Source organism: Dipodomys merriami, unplaced genomic scaffold, assembly GCF_024711535.1.
Source record: "Dipodomys merriami isolate MVZ:Mamm:240054 unplaced genomic scaffold, mDipMer1.0.p SCAF_110, whole genome shotgun sequence".
Taxonomy (NCBI): Eukaryota; Metazoa; Chordata; class Mammalia; order Rodentia; family Heteromyidae; genus Dipodomys; species Dipodomys merriami.
The window spans coordinates 1,654,198-1,677,439 of NW_027202383.1; the positions used below are offsets into that span (position 1 = coordinate 1,654,198).

The following is a 23,242-nucleotide window of genomic DNA, read 5'->3' on the forward strand; positions in this document are numbered from 1 at the left end:
CCTCACAACCAGCCCCTGGTGGCGGCCTGGGGAGGAAGCTGAGCCCCCCAGAAGGCAGCGCATCTCAGGCCTTGCTTTCCTGACACAGGCCATGCCGCAGGGAGGAGACACCAGGGCTGTCAGTTCATACTAATTAATGTGGGAGCTAAATAACAGACCCTGGCACTTATGACAGGGACACTAATTTCATACATGTGTCGGCATTGTCCAAAATAACGTTTTATTCTTTAATGGAAAAAGCCATTAATATTCAAATGAAGGAATCACATTTTAAAAAACCTATATATAAGAAACAGCCTCCAAGAACATTCAAGCAGCAGTCAGAGGGAAAAGTTTCCACAGCCCAAGTGTTCTTCAAACTATTGTGATAGAACATAATCCGATCACTGGTTCCAACAATTCATAGAATTTTTCAGTGTTTTCTCGAGATGCAAAGCTCACTGTTGCAGTGTTCTCAAAATGACTGGTCAGGGGCTACTTCTTGGTAGGAAGGCCACTGGGAGGTTCACCTGTTTGTAAAGAATGTTCTTCACTGCTGGGAAAATCTGCTCGCTCCCAAGAAAAGAAGCTGGAAGCCCGGGCCGGGGCGCTCACAACTCGTCTTTCTCCAAGTCATCGAGCTCCACGTCGCTGAGGTCAATGTCATCCTCCACAGGAAGCTGGGGACAAGGGCAGGCCCAAGAAAGCAAAGTCAGTCTCTGTTGGCGCAGGCGCCTCCTAACTTCCAGGATTCTAAATTCCAATCCAGGTTCTCCTCAACCTGGATCTCTACCTATTATACAGTGCGAGTGGAAAAGCTGAGCGCTAGCATGAAGCCTGGTACTTTCTTTTTGAGATTGGGCGATTTGGTTTTTTATTTCGCGTCCTGGGACTTGAACTCAGGGCTTGAGTGCTGCCGCTGAGCTTTTTTGCTAAGGGTGAATGTTCCATCACTTGAGCCGCAGCTCTACTTCTGGCATTTTGGTGGTTAACTGGAGATAAGGAGTCTGTCTCACCAACTTTCCTGCCCAGGCTGGCTTTGAACTGTGATCTTCAGATCTCAGCCTCTTGTACAGTTGGGATTACAGGCGTGAGCACTTGCAGCCATCAAGAGACAGACAGGGTTTGTTTTGTTATACAGATTGGGCCAACTTCAAACACAAGATCCTCCTCACTTGCTGAAGCTAAGATGTTAAGTGTGTTCCACTACCGTGGTCTTTGAAGCATTTTTTACGTGTATGTGCGTGATGGTAAGGGTTGAACTCAAGGCTTCTCATTCTTGCTCATAGCTGGCTAGCTACCATTTGATTCACCATTTGAACCATGCTTCCAGTTCTGTTTGCCCTGGATGGCTCTGAACCTGGATCCTTGGATCTCAGCCTCATGAGGAGCTATAAAGCATGGGTGTAACAGACCATCTCCTGTCTCTTTAAAACCAAAAGCCAGCCTGGTGTAGTGGCACATGCCTAGAACCCTAGTACTTGAACCACGGGAGTATTGAGGTCTGTCTGGACTAACAGACCCTGTCTCAAAAAAGACGAAACGTCAGGTAAACGTCAGCTCATTTGTCCTTCTGAGGACAGTGGGTGGAACTGTGCGGAAATGCTAATTCAGACTAGTTTTCTGTTTTTGAGACGTGGCCAGTGGGTTCCAGGCCCCATCTACTTTGGGGCAAGCCACATGACAGGCACACACCACGCCCTTTCTTTGCGATGGGGAGGGGCCTTCAGAGGAAGAACCTGCGGAAGGTGCTGGGTGGGGCACGGTGGCACAGCAGGTCTGGTAGCAGGTCTGGCTGAGGGCGCATGCGCGTGCGCGGCCTGGGGCACTCACCTCTCCGTCCCTGCCGTCCCAGGGCTCTCTGGTGGAGATGGCAGGAAAGGCCCCGCCTCCCACAGGTGCTGTGGAGCCTCGCCCGAAAGACAGCTCCCTGAGGGAAAAGACAAAGGCGTAGGTGTTAACTGTGTTCTAAGGCCGTGAACTTGGACAAAGCACATCAACAACTCAGGCTGGACGTTCATTTCTGAAAAGTGTCATGGACTTTTCATAATCTGGCTATTAAAAACCACAGCTAAAAACACTCATCAGTGCGCATGTGTATCCAAGGCAGCAATGATGAAGCGAACCATCCATACGTGAAGCCACAGGCAGAAAGGCAAGCGCAGAAGAAACAAGAATCACAGGACGTGTATCTGTGTTCAAACCTGACACCATGATCGTGGAAACAGAATTCTGTGACAACCACAAACTGAACCCACACTTCTTTATGAAAACACCTGATTAGCTCCATCAGCCAGAAAGCTGAGATGACTAAGGCAACTGGAACCACTGTAGTTTCTTTAGATACAATAATGGCACTGACTGCATTCGTAGGAGCTTCGAGACAGCCCAGACTGGCCTCGAGCTCCACATCTTCTGGCCTCATCAGCCTCCTAAGTGCTGGGATGATAGACGTGTCCCACCACACCAGACCCAGGGTGACATGTTACATCTGACACGGGTGGCACTTGCTGACTGACTAAGTTGAAAAATCTGTGTAAATGTCCTGTAGCCTCGTTTCTCTACTTTTGTACACATTTAAAGTTTTCCATGCTTGGGAAATAAACACTGAGTAAGTCCCCACAGGTTGTATTCATTACTCTTTTGGGGGCATGAAACTTGTCTATTTTGATTTCTCGTTTTACTGGTTTTCAGGTGAAACCCTGTCTAAGCACAGCCGATGTCCACTGCCCAGGCCCGTTCTGTCGTGACTGCTCGTGCAGCGCCTCAGCCCTATGGGGGCACCAGTATCCACACTGAGATGACGGGAGGGGAGCCGCAGGAAAGCTGGGCGCTGGCCAAGGTCCCTGTCCAGGAGGGAAGGAGCCAGGGCGAGGCTCCAGCTGGCCTCAGCTGCCCCGACTCCCACCAACTCCCACCGGGTCCCCGGTGCCAGGCCCGGGGGGAGGGAGAGCCGAGGCGTGGCCTTGAGAGCGCACACAGCGCAGTCTGCACAGCTCCCGCCCCACTTGTGTGTGAGCGGCACTCTTTCACACATCTGCCCTGGACCAGGCAGAACCCCCTAGGCTATCTTTGGTGTGCTGAATTATCTTCTGCGCAGCACAGCACAGCGCAGTGCAGAACGCACTCAAAAGCGAGGGCTGGAAGCGAAATCCTTTAGACCCGCCAAAAAAAGAGGGTGAAGTGAGTCTCAGGCTGAGGTGGGTGGCTGAGAGGGACAGTGCTATGAATGGCTGGAGTGTGAGAACCTGTCACGTGCACACTGTGGGACAGACTGAAGTAGGGACTTCCATGTGCAAATAGCCACTTTCCAAATCCGAGCCGTCAGGGAGGGACCCACCTTTCCCGGGTGGAGGGGGAGGCGGGGCGGCAGGGCGAGCCGCAGGCCAGGTGCCCCCCTGGCCAGCAGGCGGCCCGAGAGCAGAAGAGTAGAGATATCCATGGGATAGAGAATAAGGTTCAGCGGACTTGAAAGCTCTGCCTTCTGAATGAATATCCAATCCTCTTCCACTTTAAACGTAAAACTTACATACACCTACTTTAAGCCAAAAGACACAACAAAACGCAACCGATAAAACACTAAACCACTACAAACACAGGAAATTACCTGAGAAACTCGTTAATGCCTTGCTCACTGAAGGAGCCTTTAAGGAGGGCAAACTTCATCTTGCGGGCATTTATGGCTGCCATGGCGGGGTATCCGAACCCCCCGATCCCCAGGGCGTTCTCAAGCTCATACTGGGCTCCAGCTTCTGTCCATAGCCATCTACAAAAGCAGGGCAATTTTTAGGGCAAAGGTATTATTAAATGAGTTACAATCTAGCTCGTACATCTTATAAAGTCCCCGAGAGGAGATGCTATGGCTCTAAGACAATTTTGTCTCTGGATTCCAAAATACTGTCCCTAAACTACATGAAGTTTTCCTATGTTGTAGGCATATAATTTTATTTTTTTTGGGGGGGGGGGGTGAGGGCCAGTCATGGGGGCTAAACTCTGGGCCTGAGCGCTGTCCCTCAGCTCTTTAGCTCAAGGCTAGCGCCTTACCACTTGAGCCACAGCGCCACTTCTGGCTTATGTGGTGCTGAGGAATCGAACCCAGGGCCTCATGCATGCAAGGCAAGCGCTCTACCACTGAGCCACCTTCCCAGCCCAGGAATGTAATTTTTTTGTTGAACAAATATCAAGGGGTGAGGGTAGAGGATAGTAGGGGTGCTAGGTATCCAGGAGAGGCTACGGATATTGAGGGATGGGAAGAAGATAGATGGGAAGCTTTTTAGCTTAAGGCTAATAACACTCTACCACTGGAGCCATTTGCAGTTTTTTGGGTGGAGATAAAAGTTCCATGGGCTTTCTTGCCCAGGCTGGCTTTGAATCGAGATCCTCAGAACTCAACTTCCTGAAACAGTTCAAGATTATGGATGTAAAAGCCCAACACTGGCGGCTCACGCCTGTAATACTAGCTACTCAGGAGGCTGAGATCTGAAGACCACGGTTCAAAGTCAGCCCAGGCAGGAAAGTCCGTGAGACTCTTATCTTCAATGAACCACCAGAAAACCGGAAGGGGTGCTGTGTCTCTGTAACAGAGCACTGTCCTTGAGCTGAAGAGCTCAAGCCCCGTGACAAAAACAAAACAAAACGAGATTACAGACATAAGCCACAAGTGAGAAACTATTCTGCCTGGACCCAAGCTGGGCAGGGTAGTGTACACCTGTAACTCCAGCACTGGGAAGCAGATCCAGGAAGATTCTGAATTTGAGGTTAGCCTGGGTTCATAGTGAGACCTGGCTTCAAAAAACAAGGAACCAATTTTTGTTGATGTTTCTGCTTAGACCCAGTCCTCACACAGAAGTGAATAGGAAACACATCCATTTTTCTCTTCAAGACTGTACTGGAATTAAGCTGTATTACGAATTACTACAACCCCCTTTTTTGACAGGGACTGACTGGGCTTTGAGCTCCGGTCCGTGCACGCGCTCAGCTTGCTTCCTCATATGACCATCCGTGCCTCTAGCCTGGGTTCTGGCTGGAGAGCTGGAGGTAAGAGTCTAGCAACCCTCCCTGCTCAGGCTGCCTTTGAACCACAACCCTTTGAATCTCAGCTTCCCAAGGAGCTAGGATTACAGGTGTGAGCCATCAGCCCGGGCTGCAACGAAAAGAGTTTGTCTGTGGACAAAGAAGTAATCCTCTAGGCAAGAGACAGGCCTCAAGCTCGAGAACCTCCTGCCTCAGCCTCCCAAGTTCTGTGGGTGGTTTTTCTATCTTACATAAAACCATAGAGCAGGATGAACCAGGAGCACACCATTCCCCACGGAGCTGAGACGAGGAGCTGGTGACTCACCCCCACATCTTCTTCTTGTATTTGTCTGCCAATTTCAGAAGAACTTCCAAGTAAGAATTTCTGCCTGAGGCTCCTGATGTAAACAGAAAAACAAGGCAACAACTGTTCAGGCCGGAGCGCAGAGCCGCGAGGTGCCTCGCGAGGTGCCTCGGGAGCGCCCTGGGGCGGCCGCGAATGCTCACCCGTGTCCAGGATGTGCGGCAGCACGGCCACCACGCACAGCTGGTGTTCGTCGCATGTCTTCTTGGCCACGTCTTCGTTGATTATCTGTGGGGTCACAGGACAAGAGGTGGGTAGAAGGCGCCACACCGCCCCGGCACCTGCCCAGCCCCAGCCACCCTCCACAGACATTGGGCTTATCTGAAGCCTTCTGCGGACACCTGCGGAGGATGCGTTCTGAGAAAGGATACAAGCCAGTGCCTCCGTTTCCCCATCTATTGCTCAGCGTGCCTGGGAGCGCCAGGGAGAAAGTCTAGGCGAGAGCACCACAGCGGCACCCTCACACGAGGCCCCCCCAGAGGCGGCTTCCCTGGGGCTCTTCGGTCCACAGGGCAATTAATGCCAAAAGCTACGAAAATAAGCCATCTGTCAGAGCCATGTGCCCGAACTCCCGCCATTCCGAAGTACAGCCCACTTTAGAGCATTTGGAAAGGGAAGCCAAGAGTGGAGTGTGAAGATGAGACCCAGTCTTCCGCTTCACCCCCTTCCTTGCAGCAGGAAGCGCATTCCCACCAAGGGCTGCCCGCTCACCTCCAGCAGCTCCGGAGGGGGTGCGTTATCGGAGAACAGATCCAGGGCCCGGGACACAATGTCCGATCTTGTCCGCCCACCATCATAATCCACGGGGGACTCGCCTTTCTGAAAGATCTTGATTGTAGGAAATCCTCTAATCTATTGGGGAAAAAACCCACAACCTTCAGTTGCTAAAACCAGCTTTAAATATCTCTCCTCCAGCTGGGCACGGTGAACGCCTGTAATCCCAGTTCTGTGGGAGGCTGAAAACAGGAGGACTGCAAGCTGGAGACCACGCTGAGCCACTGCGCCCCTCCCTCATCAATCCATACACATGAACAGAAAGCTGCAGTTATCACTGAGCAGTGCTTAACCTGCACACACAAGGATCTGGGTTCAATTCTCAGCACCACACCAAAAATGGAAATTAGCATTCTCAGTACCACCCCTGCCACCAAAAAATTAAAATTCTCCAACCTGAATCAATGTCCAATGATTCTCAAAGAGCTATTCACCAGTTTTAACAATCTAACTGAAAAGCTGAAATGTTATTCTAGCCCTGGGCATTCACGTGGCATATGGCTCCAGAACAAACACCAGAACAGGTCCGCCTTCAAAAGCCGTGCGAATACCTGTCCATCATGGGGTATAAGCAGTGCAATACTGAAAAAAATCCGTCTTCAGTCCCAGATGTGACAGTGATGATCACGAAAGGACTTCGTCTCTTCACACCCACAGAGGTTGGGCACTACTCCTTCTACCTGGAATACTGGATCAAGTGATAGCTGGCTGTCCCCCAAAGAGGGGGCCTGGTCAAGCACTCACCCCGTATCGGCTGGCTAGCATCTGGTTCACAGTGGCGTCCACGGCGGCCAGCTTCACTTTCCCCTTGGTCTGCTCCTTCACCTCGATGGCGGCAGCGGCCCACTCCGGCTCCAGGCTGCGGAGACGCACTTTGTGAAAAGTCCTTCTAGGTCCCTGACCGTGCTCACACCCCGCCGGGCATTTCTGCCCAGCCCGTTTTGCATCACACCGCAAATCCTTCAAGTAGCTTCACCAGCGGCCATGCTAGCCCTCACGTCCACCCCCACGTTAGTCCCGGACACGAGCAGCCCCCTGGCTGTGCGTGGAAAGTCAGGTGGAAGGTTCCGCGGCAGCGCTCCGCGTGCTGAGGAGCGACCCCGAGGCGGCGCTCAGGAGCGGATGCGCTGGCGCGGAGCGAGTGCGGCCTCGTGGCAGAAAGCACTTACTTCTTGCAGTGTCCACACCACGGAGCGTAGAACTCCACCATCCACACGTCTTCACTGTCCAGAACATTCTTATCAAAGCTGTCGTCTGTCAGCTCCACCACGTCCTTCTTACCGGAACTATCGCTTCTACCCTGTCACACAGGACAAACGGCAGACTACAATCTGACCAACACTCGCGCACACATGTACATGTTCACATGTGCATGCGTGTAAAATGAAACAATCGTTTTACACTCAGGGAGGCTTTTTGAGTTCTTTCGAGGTGCTGTGAATACCGCCTCCTGCACGCACCCTCCGCCAGTCACCACCACACACAGTGCAACACACACCGTGATACACAGTCTGTTCTAGAATTCCTTCACCTGCTATGCTGGTGAAGAGAAAGCTTACGAGTGCTCTAAGAACCACCAGCCTAACTCAGGAGCAACTCACCCTGGGGCACAGCCGCTGTCCCATCCCAGGACACTCGATCTCTACGTAACTACAGTGATCACAGTCCACAGCTCAAGTCCATGCCACTATCGACCTTCTTAATTTAATGCCCGCCTGCCTTCCTCCCTCCTTCCCTTCCTTCCTTTCTTGGGGTGCTGGGGATACCCAAGACCTGCACGAGGAATGCAAATTGCGGTACCTCTGAACTACACCCCGGAACCCCTTTCCCCACTTTGTGGAAGGTGTTCTTCAGTACTAAGCCCAAGAAGCTCGTGGCACAGCGTCTGGCTGTTTCTACTGAGGATGCATGCGGAAGCTGAGCAGCCTGCTCGTCAACATCCTGGTCTAAAATGAAAGGGAAGCAGCACGTCTCTGGGTAGCTCAGAGTTGGTGCAGAGGAGCTGGCTTTCTTGGATTCCTAAAAAACTGGAGAGCCATTTTATAAGCCTCTTTAATGCCTGCTCAGGAGGCAGAGATCGGGAGGATTGGGGCTTGAGGTCAGCCCCAGCAAAGAGCAATGAACAAGCCAGGAACAGTGGTACACATCTGTACCTCCGTGGATAGGACGGAGGACTGCGGTCCAAGGCTGGCCTGAGAGAAAAGAAGATCCTGGGCACAGCTGGTGTCAGAGTGAGGCCTTGCTTAGCCACGGTCGAGTCCCGAAGTCTAAACGCCAGTACCACCCAAAATTAGAAAAAAGAAACTATTCGTACCTTTCCACAAGAGTATAGGTATATCAGGGCTGAGATTCATATTTTCTACCAAGGCATGCAAAATACCAGTTTCTGGAACAGAAACTTCTATCTCTTCCTCCTCTTCCCTATTCACCTGGGTAGAAGTTCCCATGGATTTCAGGCTTGCCACAGATTTACGTCAAGAACTTATGCAGTACAAACTCCATCGCTGGGCGCCTGACATCCACCGCTCGCCCTCCCGAGGCCCAAGAGCCCCTGGCTCCCGGCAGCCGCCCTCGGGGGCCTCGGACGGAGCGGCAGGTGCGGTGACTCAGGAGACCACATGCAGCGGACACTGCCCAGCTGCCATCACGCCACACCCTCCCTGGTATTGCACACCAATTTAAAACATTAAGGGGAAGACACCACCTTCTTTTTTTTTTTTTTTTTTGGGGGGGGGGGGTCCGGTCATGGGGCCTGAACTCTGGACCTGGGCGCTGTCCCTCAGCTCTTCAGCTCAAGCCTAGCACTCTACCACTTGAGCCACAACACCACTTCCGGCTTTTTTCTTTTTTGCTTATGTGGTGCTGAGGAATCGAACCCAGGGCCTCATGCATGCAAGGCAAGCACTCTACCACTGAGCCACCTTCCCAGCCCAAGACACCACCTTCTACAGGAGTCCACATACTCAAGGCTACAAATCATGAGACAAATTCAGAGTTGAGTGGACACAGCCTTACTTGCTTTCCAGAAGTGTAGCCACCGCTCCGGCCCGCAAGGCGGTCCTTCACCAGCTGGCGCAGAGCGCTGAGGGCGGCGTCCACTATGGCTTCACCGGTTCGGCCACCTGCAGGACGGCGAAGAACAGTGAGGGAAAGGCCCGGACGGCAGGCCTGCAGTGTGCCTCCCCCATGCCATGTGAAGACGTGCATCTCTATGCATTCTCAGCCGCACCAGATGGCAAACAGAGCTAACAGCGCCTGTGTGGATGACAGCACTTTCTCCCTACAGTGTGCTCCGCACAGGTGCCACCGAAACAGCCCATTTTCTTCTCTGGTTTGAGGTGATCAGCGTGATGGAGAGTTCCCCACTCATCACCTGTGCAGTCCATGCACTCAAGAACACTTGGCAAATGATTATTGCACAGGCAACGTGTGCCGACAAATGAGCAGCTCATTACCTAGCTAGCAAAGCAGGGGAGTTTCCAAACAGACATATTCCTATACTACAGCACACAGCAAGCTGGTGGGGAAATGAGCAAATGAAATACCTCGCAACCACAATGAAATCAAAGCCTTTTTGCTTTTTTTGTTGGTCCTGGGGCTTGGATTCAGGGCCTGGGTGCTGTCCCTGAGCTTTTGTGCTCAAGGCTAGCACTCTACCACTTGAGCCACAATGTTATACTTATTCCATATTGCTGATTAAATGGAGATGGCTGGCTTCAAATAGCAATCCTTAGACCTCAGCCTGATGAGTAACTAGGATTACAGGCTTGAACCACTGGCATCCAGATGGTACCTTTTTTTTTTGTCCTGCTTATTTGAACTTAAGCTCCAAAGTGGTGTTAAAACTCACTGAAACAGGCTAGGCACTGGTGGCTCACGCCTGTAATCCTAGCTACTCAGAAGGCTGAGCCAGCCCAGGCAGGAAAGTCCATGAGACTCTTATCTCCAATGAACCACCAGAAAACCAGAAGTGGTGCTGTAGTGCTAGCCTGGAGCTGAAGAGCCTGGGGACAGCACTCAGGCCCGGAGCTCAAGCCCCACGACCAAAAACAACAACGAAAAACAAAAACTACAGTATAGCACCCACACCCCTTTAAATGGTTTCAGTTAGCCATGATCTTGATTCAAGTGTGAGAGAACACACTAACTGTAACTACTGTATATTGCCATTGTTCTATTGTTAATTGGTATTGTCACCACTCTCCTACTACACCTAATTCATAAATTAAGGCACATGTATATACAAAATTAAGTCTATACAGAGTGTGATCCACGCTTGGCTCATAGGGTCTTGGAATGCACCACACCCCAACTGAGAGAGGGTGCAAAGCCCCTCAGGGCACTAGAGGCAAGATCAACAGACAGCCTCGCACTCCCCGAGGTGTCTTGCTGAGCAGACCTCTCCTCTGACCCTCCACATGGAACACACCAATTCAGAACTACACTTGGTAGGGAAGGTCTTTCTGACGCAGACCATCACTGGGCAAGCTCTTTCTGTATCAGGCCAAATAAGAGCTGCTCTTCTAAGCAGCTCTGAGCATAGGTGTGGCTGTGTTCCCCAAATCCCTAGTCACAAAAAGTGCCATGCAGGGCACTGATGGCCCACATCCATGATCCTAGCTACTCAGGAGGCTGAGAGACGAGGATCATGGTTATGAAGCCAGCTTGGGCAGAAAATTCCTTGAGACCCTTAATGCCAATTAACTAGCAAAATGCCAGTCTAGAGCAAGCAAGGTGAGCAAGATGAAGGGGCTGAGCTCAAACCATTAGACTGGCACCAAAAAGTAATTTGACAAAATACAAATAACACTTAAAAAAAAGAATGATGTATTTAAAGTCTTATTTCCAAGGATTTTTGGCCCCTACCTGGGGAGATCTATCAACTATGCTGACATGGAGCATGCACTGTCTCCTGTGCTTACAGCTAACACGAGGGCTTTCACAGCCCTACTTTACAAGCGCAGAGCAATGAAATGCTACTTAGTTTGGAGAGGCCTACAGTAAGGCCAGCAGCAGTCACACCAGGCTGGACTGCCTTAGCTCCCAAGTTCAAGGTCTACAGATCCCACGCCCACTGGCCTCATTCTTTATCAGCAGTACCCCACAGGGAACACCAAGGGCAGGCACCCTGACAACTCTGTTTCTGTGCTGCAGACTCTCCTTCTGCACAGGCTCTCTGGTTACAACAGCAAAAACAATACGCTTTATGTGGCAAAATCTTGTGAGAATTTAATCAACCTGGCCACAATGTAAGCTTTAAACCGAGTAGGCGCAATACTTTCATTAGGACCACTACTGATCTGGCCATTCTGACCAGCTTATGTAAATAACCTACTTATGGGATCTTGGGATCTTGGGATCTTCTTGGGGTTGGTATGTGGTGCTAGGATCTTACCTAGAGCCCTGTCTATGCCAAAGCTATTCTCCACACTGAGCTGCACCACCAGCCTGTTCAGGATGTCTTATAATTAGGAACAGAACCATTCTATACAAGAATGGTGCGACTAGAATAACATGGGAGTTTGGAGCCAGAACTCTCTAGCTGCCGCAGTGACTCATAGCAAACACGCAGTTTATTTATCTGCAAGACAAGAACTGCAAGTGTCCATTTCCAATAGTTTAAGAGAAAAAGAACAGCTTTCATATTCAAATGTTATAAGTCATAAAGATCCATGAACAAAATACCACATAAGTAAGTTTACAATAACTTGCAAATCACAGGCTCTTCTTTTTCACTGATGTTCTAGGTCCTACTCCCAGAGTAAAGGGAAGAACCCCCCACAGATCTTTATCAAGTGTTAAGTAATTGTGATGATGACACAGCCATGAAGGCAAGGTAAGGTAAGGTACCCCTGGGTACCCCTGGCAAGGTGGTATGGGTCTAAACTAGCATAAATTATCATCATCATCATCTTAGCTGTAGAATGCTTTGATATTCAAAACTGTGCCATCTCTAGACAGGGAACTTCAGCATAAATGAGGCTGAGAAGGTTGCAGGGCTGGGCTAAGTTACAGAATCATCCTCGGCTCTCTCCTATAAGCCAATCGTGTTTAGGGAAAGTCCTTACCCTGATAATCTTCAGGTTTGTTTTTGTTTGCTCCAAAAATCTTGATGGTAGGAAATCCCTGAACACCATACTGACCTCCAAGGGACTGGTGTGTATCTGCATTGACTGCACCCACTTTTACAACATCCTGTGGAAACACAAGCGTTTTCTGTTTTTCCTTCAATTGAAAGCATCATCTGATTCTGGTAGAAGGAAGAAGCCAGTGAAATCACAAGTGATCCGCAGAAGAGGTTAGCCCTGAACACCAGTGCACTCAAGGAGGGAAGGGGGCTGATGGGTAATGAACTCAGCAGCCTTCACGACAGGACTGACAGGAGTCATACCATTCATCTGGGAAACAGAATGAACCAAACCACACAACATGAAAAATAAAGTATGTGATTTTGCCTTTTGGACTGATATGCAAATTAACTCCTCAGTGTACATTAACCCATCTGCACACTTAAAACACACACAGGTAACTGTGAACATCTCAGAACTTACTTTCAATGCAGTTGCTGCTTTCTTCCATTCTGGAGTTAATCTTTGGCAGTGACCACACCTTGCAGGGGGAAGAAAACACCATCAGGTGACAGAAACCTCAGGTCCCCTGAATTCATAAAACATCCACCAATGGTCAATAGGGGAGAAGCACCAAGGCCGAGGCTCGCAGAAGGATGAGCACTGGTAACGGAGGGTGGAGGACCTGAGGACATTTTTTCCCCCCTGAGCTCCTTTTGCTCAAGGCTAGCACTCTACCTACCACTGAGCCACAGCTCCACTTCCAGCTTGACCTGAGATTAAATGGAGGTAAGTCTCACAGACTTTCCCACCCGGGATGACTTCAAACTGTGATCCTCAGCTCTCAGCCTCCTGTGGAGCTAGGATACAGGTGTGAGCCACCAGTGCTCAGCAACTTAAGACATTTTATTACTTATGGTAATATTTTGTATACCATCATCTCAATGTTTAATAAACTCTACTGCTTGCTCACTCTATCCTGGAATAGGACTGTAAGAACCTATTAAGTCTGATGTGTGGACCTACAAGGCTAGGCAAATGAAGATACTTGGGCGTCAGAAATCAGTCTTTAGAAAAGGAATCTGCATTTTTAGGAAGTTCTATTCTGAGCTTAAATCTATTAAAGGCTGACGCTCTTGATTTGACCTTTCCTTTTCTTTTCAATTTTTCCTTGTTATTATGAAGGTGATGAACGGCAGGGAAGCAGTTCACAGGTCAGGTAATGAAGGTGATGAGCGCATTTCTTCTTGGACAATGTCAATCCTTTCCTCATCCTCTCCTGGCTTCTCCCTCCCGTCCCCACTCACAAGTTATATAGTTTATTTTCAACATACAGTTTTTGGGTTTTTGCTAGAACAGGGTTTTACTCTGTAGCCTAAGCTGGCCTTGAACCTGCGACCCTCCTGCCACAATCTCTTCAGTGCTGGGAGTACAGGCATGTACCAGCACATCCAGCTCGAATCTTTCATTTCATTTCATTTTGGCCAGTCCTGGGGCTTGAACTCTGGGCGTAGGCACTGTCCCTGAGTCTCTTTGTGCTCAAGGCTAGTGCTCTACCACCAACCCTTTCATTTTAGACAGGCATCTGTCCTGGATTTCCTGTGCTTATGATATCTCAACACTCTGCCACCACAAGCCATTTTGAGAGTGAAAAGCGCATATTCAAACCCAAGTAAGTAGGGGCTGGGAAGATGGCTTAGTGGCAGAGTGCTTGCCATGCATGCATGAGGCCCTGGGTTCAATTCCTCAGCACCACCTAAACAGAAAAAGCCAGAAATGGCTCAAGTGGTAGAGAGCTAGCCTTGAGCTGAAGAGCTGAAAGACAGCGCCCAGGCCCAGAGTTCAAGCCCCATCACCAACAAAACAAAACCAAAACAAAACAAAAAATTAAACCTAAGTAAGTAAACCTAACAGGTTTAGAAGCATGTGATACCACACGGGGCAATGTACGTGGGGTAGGGGCGGAGAGGGCGGCCGAGGGAGGGAGCAGACCAGGGGAAAACCCTACATCTTGTAGGTTCCAGCACTTTGAAAAAATTGTGAAACCCAACACAGAAAAGCACTTGTGAAAAATTACACACACATACACACACACACTCATGCTTCTCTCAGTCATTAAGCTGTAGGTAGCTACACTGTATATTTTCACTGCTCTGTTTTATGCACACACCACACATTACTCATACATATCTGGTGTATTTTTTCCAAAAGTTAAGTCTTCTTCTCTAAGGGCCTGATAAGCAAATACCATGTGCCAGCACCACACAGGATTTCATCAAGCCCCCGGAAAGCCCGAGGCAAGTTCTGGCACTATTTTCATTTTACAAAGCATCACATGGAGACAGAAGAAATACAGCTGCCACCACACAGCCATGGACGATGGTGTCTGTCAGGTTCATCTTTTGTTTATATGGTGCTGGGGATCAAACTCAGGGCTTTATGCAAGCTAAACTTCATCTCTACCATTGAGCTACACCTTCAACCAAACCCGTTTTTCACTCTAATATCATGCTCTGTTAAGAACATAGGCTCCCACAGCGGGAGAGTCACGCCGGGTGGGCGCTCAAGTGCCCGCGCGCCACGCAGTGCACCCGCACACATGGGTGCTTTGGGGCAGGACGTGGTCTGCCCTCAGGGCTCTGCACTGCCCCTGCTGAACCCCATGCATTTTTGCATATTTTCCATTCATTTGTTTCTATTCTTATGGGGGGGGTTGCATTAAATGCTTAGCTACACAAACTGCCCTGCACTGTGCTGACCATACACAATTATGCACATGAGTGTAATGATAGTTACGTGGCATTTTGACTGTACAGAGGTTTGAACTCAGGGCTTGCCTGCATGTGTGGCAGGCTACTACCACTTGAGCCAATCTGGCCCTTTTAGCTCTGGCTATTTTAATGATTAAGAGTCCTGTTTTGGGCCTAGGGAAAAAAACCTGGGCTGGTCTTGAACTTTTATCTTCCCAACCTATACCTCCTGGGTAGCCAGCATTAAAGGCAAGAACCACCAGGAGTCTGGTCTTTTTTCTTTGAGCTAGGGTCTCACTGTGTAACAAGGCTGTCCCTGAACTTGAGTCACCTGCTAGCTCTTCTCTTCCCTTTGCTTAGGATTCTTTGCTCATGTGCCATTTGCCTCTTCTCTACCTCTTTTCAGTGAGCAACGGACTAACACAGATTAGACACGGAACAAAACCAGCTTTTCATACGATCCCCTCAAGTTCATAAAGGACCAGAAGTCATCTCTAAATACTTTGTAATACTTACCACGGAGCATAGAATTCTACAAGCCACAAACCGTTACTCTGAATAACTTCCCTGTTGAAATTTGATGGCGTTAGCTCGATGACATCATCACTAGAGGAGTAGAGACCACTGACTGCCAGAATCAAGGTACAGCTCACCAGACCTAGAATGACAACGGAAGCAAGCAGTGATGGCACTGTTCACAGCAAGCCCCCAAGGATGGCGGGGCCGGCGGGCCAGCCCTGGGCACCGGTCCTTCCCTGCTGCAGCTGGGGCCCGTGAACTTCACTCCCACGGCGCAGTGCCGAGCGAGGAGGAACGGCGCTGGAGAAGGCTTAAGCACTATGTTTTGCATTTCCCTGCATCCTCTGCAACCATCTATGTCGGAGCACTGTTACACTGCCACTTTAGAGACACTGAAACACTGACAGGTTGTATCTGGTTGTAGGACCTTGAGCTGTCCACACTATTTATCCCTTTATGTATTACTCTATTACATTGCACGCTGTCTTTATTAGAACTTTTGTTTAAGGGAAAAACAACTGTCTCCATTACCTGACTGTGGTGGCAATGAAGGGCATCGTTTGTTTATATCTATTTTTATTTTTATTGGTGGTTTGGGGGATTAAATTTGGAGCCTTGAGAAGGAGCGTATTCTAGAGATTAGCCATACTCTATTTCTTTTGCTTTTAGGTTTTGAGATAGAGGATAGCCTCTGACCACAATCCCCATGCTGCCTCCTCAACAGCTGGGATTAGAGCATGCACCATCACATCTGGCCCTTTACATTCACCTACATTGTGCATAGCACATTTTCAGGCATTCATGTTGTTGGATGAGCATATTATTATGTAAACGATGCCATAAAAGAAGGCATGAAGCTGGGTGCCAGTGGCTCATGCCTGTAATCCTAGTTAATCAGGAGGCTGAGATCTTAGGATACCAGTTCAAAGCCAGCCCAGGAAGGAAAGTCCGTAAGATTCTTATTTCCAAAGCCAGCTGTGGCTCAAGCAATAAGAGTGCAACCTTGAGCAAAAAAGCTTAGGGGCAACTCCCAGGCCCTGAGTTCAAGCCCCAATACTGGCATGAACACGCACATGCGCTTGCGTGCGCACGCACACACGCACGCACGCACACACACACGCACGCACGCACACACACACACACACACACACACACACACACACACACACACACACACACACACACACGTCTACTGTATTGCTGTTAGCACGGTTTAGCCACACATAGATCAAATATACTTTTGTTACTTACCCTGAGAACTTAAGGGCACTTATACCAATTGTATGAGAAATAATTCTGAACTACTATATTAAGAACACAGAAAGTTTTTTATTTTTTGTTGGTTTTTGAGGTAGGGTCTCACTATGTAGCCCAGTCTGGCCTTAAGCTCAAAATCTTCCTGCCTCAAGCTTCCCAAATGTTGGGATTACAGTTAGGCTGCGCTTGCCCGTCTTCTGCGGTAGAGTGACTATGCCCTCTTCATCATGTTTTCACATGCTGAACTTGTAGATAGGATTTGAAGGATTTCAAATGCAACTTCTTGGAGTAACTCAATGGTAGATTTTGTCTGCAATATACACCAAGGCTACTGTCACCTGTCTAAATTCTCTGTCACATACCATTTTCAATGTTCAAGTCCATAAGACACTTGATTTTTCAAAGGTAGTAAGAATGCAGGAAGTATCTTCCTGTGTAAGTAAACAAAGGAAGGAAGAAAGAAAGGCTGCCCTATGATCATGGCTCCCCTATGATCATGGAAACACATGGTACGATTCCCCTCAATTATCTCTAAACTTTGCTCATTTAACTAGGTTACACTTATGAGAAAATGGCTCAATATAACTTGGGTAACAGTAAACACACTATTCAAGAACACTGCATTGGAATCATAGATAACAGCTAATATTTGAAGAACTTAGAAAGATGGGGTAGCAACAGTAACCAACAGAGAGGTACGCAGGGAAGACTGATGACTGCCAGTAGATTGACTGATGCCCATGACAGTCTCCTGCCCGCTGAGGCAGCAGAGTGAAAATCTCCTACAGCTGAGGTAGCACAGTGAAAATCTCCCGCTATCCTGCAGACGGCTGGAGTGTTCAGAGAACACATGTAACTCTGTAATTGAGTTTTGTTACTAAGAGTAGGAAAACTAGCTCAGTGAGAGGAGTATGAGACTCAAAAAAAAAAAAAAAAAAAAGCAGGAAAGAACAAGTAACTATAGGGAAGAGGAAAGTATCTTCTTTTAAAAACTTTTTATTAGTATACATTAGTTGTACACAGGGGATTTTACTTTGACATCTTTATACATGCATACAAAGCACCATTAGACCAGTAAAGCAGGCTAGCTAGTAAGGCCAAGTTTAATCCTCAGTACCTGGGGGGAAAAAAGGGAGGGGGGTCTGGACAGCTGTGGGATTCTACTTCTGTTTCGTAAGACCAGGTCTCACTACTTTGCTATGTAGCTCAGACTGGCCTAGAACTCTTGATATGCCTGAATGCTGGCACTGCAGGTAGGAGGAATCATATCCAGAATTCTACTACTCTAAAAGAAGTTTTGGGGTTATTGTTTTTTTTCATTCTTTTGTCGGTCGTGAGGCTTTGAACTCTGGGCCGAGGTGCTGTCCCTGAGCTCTTCTGCTCAAGGAGAGAGCTCTTCCACTTCAGCAGTTAATTGGAGATAAGAGTCTCAGACTTTCCTGCTCTGGCTGGCTTTGAACGATGATCTTCAGATCTCAGCCTTCTGAGTAGCTATGACTACAGGCATGAGTCACTGGCACCCGGTTATGTAAAAGAAGTTTTTTTTTTTTTTTAAATAAAACAGTTCGGAACTGATACGTATTCAATACATTGAATCTATTGTGAAATTTCCTTTGTTTTTAGTAATTTTTTCTTTTAATTTTATTTCATTTCTTTTTTTGTGTATTATGTGGTACTGAGGAATTGAACCAGGACCTCATGCATGCTAGGCAAGCATTCTACCACTAAGCCACCTTCCCAACCCCTAATGTGAAATTTTCTAAATTGGAAAAAGCAAAAGAGAATATTACAGGCATTTTGCATTTAAGGAACTAGGATTACTTATTACCTCCAATACAATGGAGGAACCATCTTCCAAATCTTCTACAAACTGAATTATTTTAATTTTTTTACTTGTAACGGTTCAATGCTGAAAATTCTTCTACCCCCTCCCCCAATGACTGCGTCATTAAGATTTTTAAACAAGGTCTCAGGAAATACGGTTTGCCATTTTGTCCAACTGCCTTCCAGAAAGCTTTCCTTTTAAAGGAGGCTCTACAACAAAACAGGCTCATGTCTGTAATCTTACCTACTAAGAGGGTAAGATCTGAGGATCCCAGTCTGGGCAGACCAATCCATGAGACTCATCTCCAAATAACCAGCATAAAGCTGGAAGTAGAGGTGTGGTTCAACTGGTAGAGTGCTAGCCTTCAGAGAAAAAGCCACGGGAGAGCTCGAGGCCCTGAGTTCAAGCCCCAGTACCAGCACAAAAAACAAAACCAATCCATAAATAAATGAATAAATAGGAGAAAACACGCATGACCGTATACTGGCATTGTTTTAAGCATCTAACACACTTAAGTCACTAAAAAATTCTATAGGCTGCATAGCAGCACGCCCATTTTATACACTAGGAAACAGAAATGGAATGCAGGAGACACAAATCAGGAGATGGAACATGGCCACATAAGCCACACTTCCCACCAAGGGCTGGGAGGGTGCAGAGGTGTGACGGGGAGCATCCCTCCATTCCGTACACAGGCAGAAGGAAGGTGCTTCATTATCCTTGGCAATCAGGGGCGGCTGTGAACGAGCACTCTCTCCTTCCTTCCCACCCCAGGGCTTGGCCAAGACCCCCAACCTCCTCGGGAATGTGCTTCTTCTCCAATGAAGGTGGTCAGGACTACTGACCATCTAATATGGGCTTTGAGGTCTTCTTGTATGTGTGTGTGTCTTGTAAAGGTGGGGACTTGTATCTAACTTTAAATTTCAGAGTTCTTTCATATTTCCCCTCCTTAGAAATGACAAGCCAATGAAATGTCCTGATCAAAGGTTTGGGACCTAAGTCCTTAAATGGAAAGATGGCATTTATAGGGTAAGATCTAACAGCATAAAGTAGCCCACAACGGTCTCCAGGCAATTAAACCAATCGATTAAGATGACAAAGTAGAGTAATGCTAACCAGTGAATGTTCTCTTTCTAAAATTCAAATTGCCATTCAATTCAGTGGTAAGAGGCACTTGCTTGCAAACTGGAAGATCCCGGTGTCCAGAGAGCCGATGCCAGTTTTGCCACCCGTGGCTTCCTTGTCCTCCGGGGCAATTGAGTGTCACAAATTCACGTCTGTCCGTGACACGTCCGTCCCACCCTGCTAGCAACTGTGCGCCCCAGAGCAACCATCCAGAAATCAGGCGCTCCCCCAAAGACTGGCTACCCGTATTAGAACTATGTGCAGCTGAGAGAATTACAGTCCTTCAGAACCTAGTCTGAATTTACCCAGAAGACGAAACAGACCAAAATCTTCCCACGTCCCCTCTACAGATCATAGCAAGGCACACAGAATAGCCAGGCACCGGCTCACACCCCGTGATCAACCCTAGCTTCTTAGGGGGCTGAGATCGGAGGACCTCAGTTCCAAGCCAGTCTTGAGTGAAAAGGGTAAGGGGCATCACTTAGGCCCTGAGTTCAAACTTCAGTGCCAACACACACACACACACACACACACACACACACACACACACACACACACACACACACACACACTAGCAAGTACTCTTACCACGCTTCTCTTGAACGCGGGCTAACTCACCAACCCCGCAAAGTGCCATTGTCCACCCCAGAGGATGAGCGTGGATGCAAAAGCACCGCACGGAGGGGTTCGGGACCTCGGAGGGGTTCGGGACCCCGCGCGCGGGGCGGGAGCGGCGGGCGGGAGCGGCGGCCGAGAGCCCGGCCAGCCCGGGGGACGCGGCCCTCTGTGGTCGGGGAGAACGGCCGGTCGCATCTCTCCGGGCTCCGGCCCTCCCGACCCCGGCAAGTGCGGGGACACGGCAGGCGCTCTCGCCCGCCTTTGGGTGGCACCGATCGGCCCTTGGCCTCAGGACTGGGAGCCGAGATGCCAGTTTTTTGGAGCACGAGCTGCACCAACGAAGCGGTGGCAGGGAGCGGGCGGCGCGACCCCGACGCACCTGGCCGGAGCGGGGGCCGGGCCCGCCGCTCCCCTCCCCCGGCTCGACCCCCGGGCCTCGGGGGCCCCCCACCAGAGGCCGGGAACGACGGTCCCGCCCCGGCCTGGCGATCCCCGGGCCTCCGACCCGGGCCCGCGCTCCGCCGCGCCCTCGCTTCCGCCGGCGGCAAAGCCCCCAAGGACCGGCCGGGCGCCCCTGTGCCGGGGCCCAGGCGAGGCCCGGCGTGGCAGGGCCGGCCCCGCTGCCCCAGAGTGCTTCGGGACGCCCCGCTGCGCCCCCCACGCGGCCGCCCGCCGACCCGCCGGCCCGCCCGCCGCCGGCCCGCGCCTACCGAGCCCCAGGACAGCCATGCCGAGCGCACGCCACTCGGTCCGCGCGGCCGCCGACTCAGCTCCGCCGCGCCGCGCCCACGTCCCGCCCTCGGCCGCAGAGAAGCAGTGCGGCGGCGCGCGGGGCGGGGCCGGAAGGGCTCGCCGTGCCGTGGCCACAGCTCATTGGTTCCCATGGACTTCGCTCACCCACCTGGCCAATAGACGGTGGCCGGGTAGAGGTTACCGGTTTGGTTTTTTTTTTTCCACGGGGGAGGCGGCAATTGGGGGGGGGGGATAGGGGTGGCTTGGGGCGTGGCCTGGGGCGGAACCGGAAGGCGTGGTTCGGGGCGGGGCCTGGGGCGGGGCTGACGCCTTGCCTTGTGTCCCGGGTCTGGGGTCTTGCGTCGCCTTTCCCGGGACCCGGTGCTAGGATCCCTTTCTCTCAGTCCCTTCATTTTCCCGCCGTGGCCTCTGGTGTGACCGCCTTCCTGAGCTGAAGCCCGCGGCCGCAGCGAACAGCACGCTAAGGCTTCTTGTATTCAGGCAAAAACCCTTGCTAAACGTGCTCGACGGCTAGCAGAAGTGACGTCTTGGCGTCTGTGTTCCTGCGTCGAGGCCCCGCTCGTCTGCAGAGCAGCGCACGCGCACGCGCACCGCCTGGGGCTCCGGGACCCTGTCGGCTTGTGTCCGCGGCGTCTCCTTCTGTGTCCTGGGCTTCTCGCCGTGTGTGCGCGTGGACGGGCGCTCTGCACACTTGCTGTGTGTGTGCGCGCGTGCGTTCTGCACACTTGCTGTGTGTGTGTGCGCGCGTGCTGTGCCCGGCTGCTGCCCCAGCCACCCTCAGATCTCAGCTGGGCCTTCAGGCGGGAGCCACCGGGGTCGCACAAGTAGCCAATCACACATTGAGGCCGAGCCCACCACGTCTTTCCCTCCCTCCCGCCCAGCTTCGGTCTTAGGAGCCGTTGGTTTTGCATTCTTGGCTTCTGTGTAGGGGTAATATATATGGACGGCTGCGATTGGCCCAAGCTTTCGTAGGCACAGGCGTCTAGCAGCGTGGTGGGTGGGTGGAGGGCTTCCTGGAGGAAACGCCCCTAGAGCTGGCGGAGGTTCACCAGGCACCCCACCCCGCTCCAGGAACTCAGAGGAGTCCAGGCCAGCTCTGCTGACTGAGGGAGGCTGCCTGTCCCTGGAGCAGGAAACCTCTGCTCTGCTTCCCAGGGGGCTCTGCCCCTGCCCCCGAGCCCTCTGGGAAGTCCAGCCAGTAATCTCAGGCCTGATTGTGGCTGGAAGTAGAGGGATGTGGCTTGGGACACACATGCAGGCCTGTCTGACCTCCCTGCAAGAGAGGGTTTGGGGATGAAATGGCATTTTACTGAAATACACCTTTCCAGACAAATAGACTACAGTGAAGTCTCTCTCTCTCTCTCTCTCTCTCTCTCTCTCTCTCTCTCTCTCTCTCTCTCTCTCTCTCTCTCTCTCTCTCTCTCTCTCTCTCTCTCTCCTAGCAGCCTACAAAGTCATCCCCAAATGTAGGAATTTGGTTTTGATGGCTCACACAGCATTGGTCATTTCCTCCCGTATCCCAGCTCCCACAAGGCTCTGATGATGGGGTTTGCATCCCAAGGTTGGAAGCTGAGCCCACGTCTCCAGGCCTGCTTTGTGAAGGGCGCAGTCCTGCTCAGCACTGTGCCTTCTGACAGTGGTGATGCATCCAGGGCTGGCCATGACCAGTGGGGGCCTCTGTCCCAATCCACCTCGGAGCTGAGCATCATGGAGAAGCAGAGGCAGGATCATAACTCCTTGGCACGGGCTGTTCTGGGTTGTGGGGGTGAACATCTCCACAGAGCATACATACAGCCTCCCCAGAGTCGCATGATTATTTTCTGCATTATTACAAAGCGCATGTCAGCGGCCTGTGTGGGCCCAGTACTGTTCCAGGCACTGCGCTGGCCCAGGGTGGACACAGCCCGCAGAGGACAAAGACACATTGTACTGCCCTGTCCTCCAGTCTCACCAGGGAAGCCACTGGTACCATGAACTCACAGGATTCCTTTCTTGTTTTTTGTTGTTTTTTTTTTCACTGTAATAAAATAATTGTTTTTTACTCCCTCGTGCTGGGGATTAAACCCAGGGCCTCGCACTTGCCAGGCAAATACTCTTTTGTGTTGCTTTTTAGGGTATAATTTCCATTTTATTTACTTTTCCCCAGAAGACAGTTTTTCTTTAGCCCTTAAGGATCTAGATCCTTCCACAGGGTTTG

At 50.4% G+C, this 23,242-nt stretch overlaps 1 protein-coding gene across 1 annotated transcript; it reads right to left on the reverse strand.

Moving 5' to 3' along the window:
* Positions 1 to 197: 197 nt before the first annotated feature.
* On the reverse strand, positions 198 to 21,089 carry Pdia6 (protein disulfide isomerase family A member 6). The gene is made up of 13 exons (XM_070015260.1): positions 21,003 to 21,089; positions 15,465 to 15,606; positions 12,682 to 12,739; positions 12,199 to 12,325; positions 9,146 to 9,252; positions 7,300 to 7,430; positions 6,875 to 6,989; positions 6,068 to 6,208; positions 5,500 to 5,584; positions 5,318 to 5,390; positions 3,587 to 3,745; positions 1,813 to 1,909; positions 198 to 659 (listed from the first exon to the last, which is right to left on the reverse strand). Exons 1-13 carry the CDS (start codon positions 21,019 to 21,021, stop codon positions 591 to 593), a joined length of 1,323 nt encoding a protein of 440 aa, XP_069871361.1. The 5' UTR covers positions 21,022 to 21,089; the 3' UTR covers positions 198 to 590.
* Positions 21,090 to 23,242: the final 2,153 nt, after the last annotated feature.

Coding starts and splice junctions, on each gene's coding strand:
- Pdia6 (XM_070015260.1), bottom strand. Junction 9,253..12,198: donor CAAACCTGAAGATTATCAGG/GTAAGGACTTTC, acceptor GCCGTCCTGCAG/GTGGCCGAACCGGTGAAGCC. Junction 6,209..6,874: donor TGCTAGCCAGCCGATACGGG/GTGAGTGCTTGA, acceptor TTTCCCCAATAG/ATTAGAGGATTTCCTACAAT.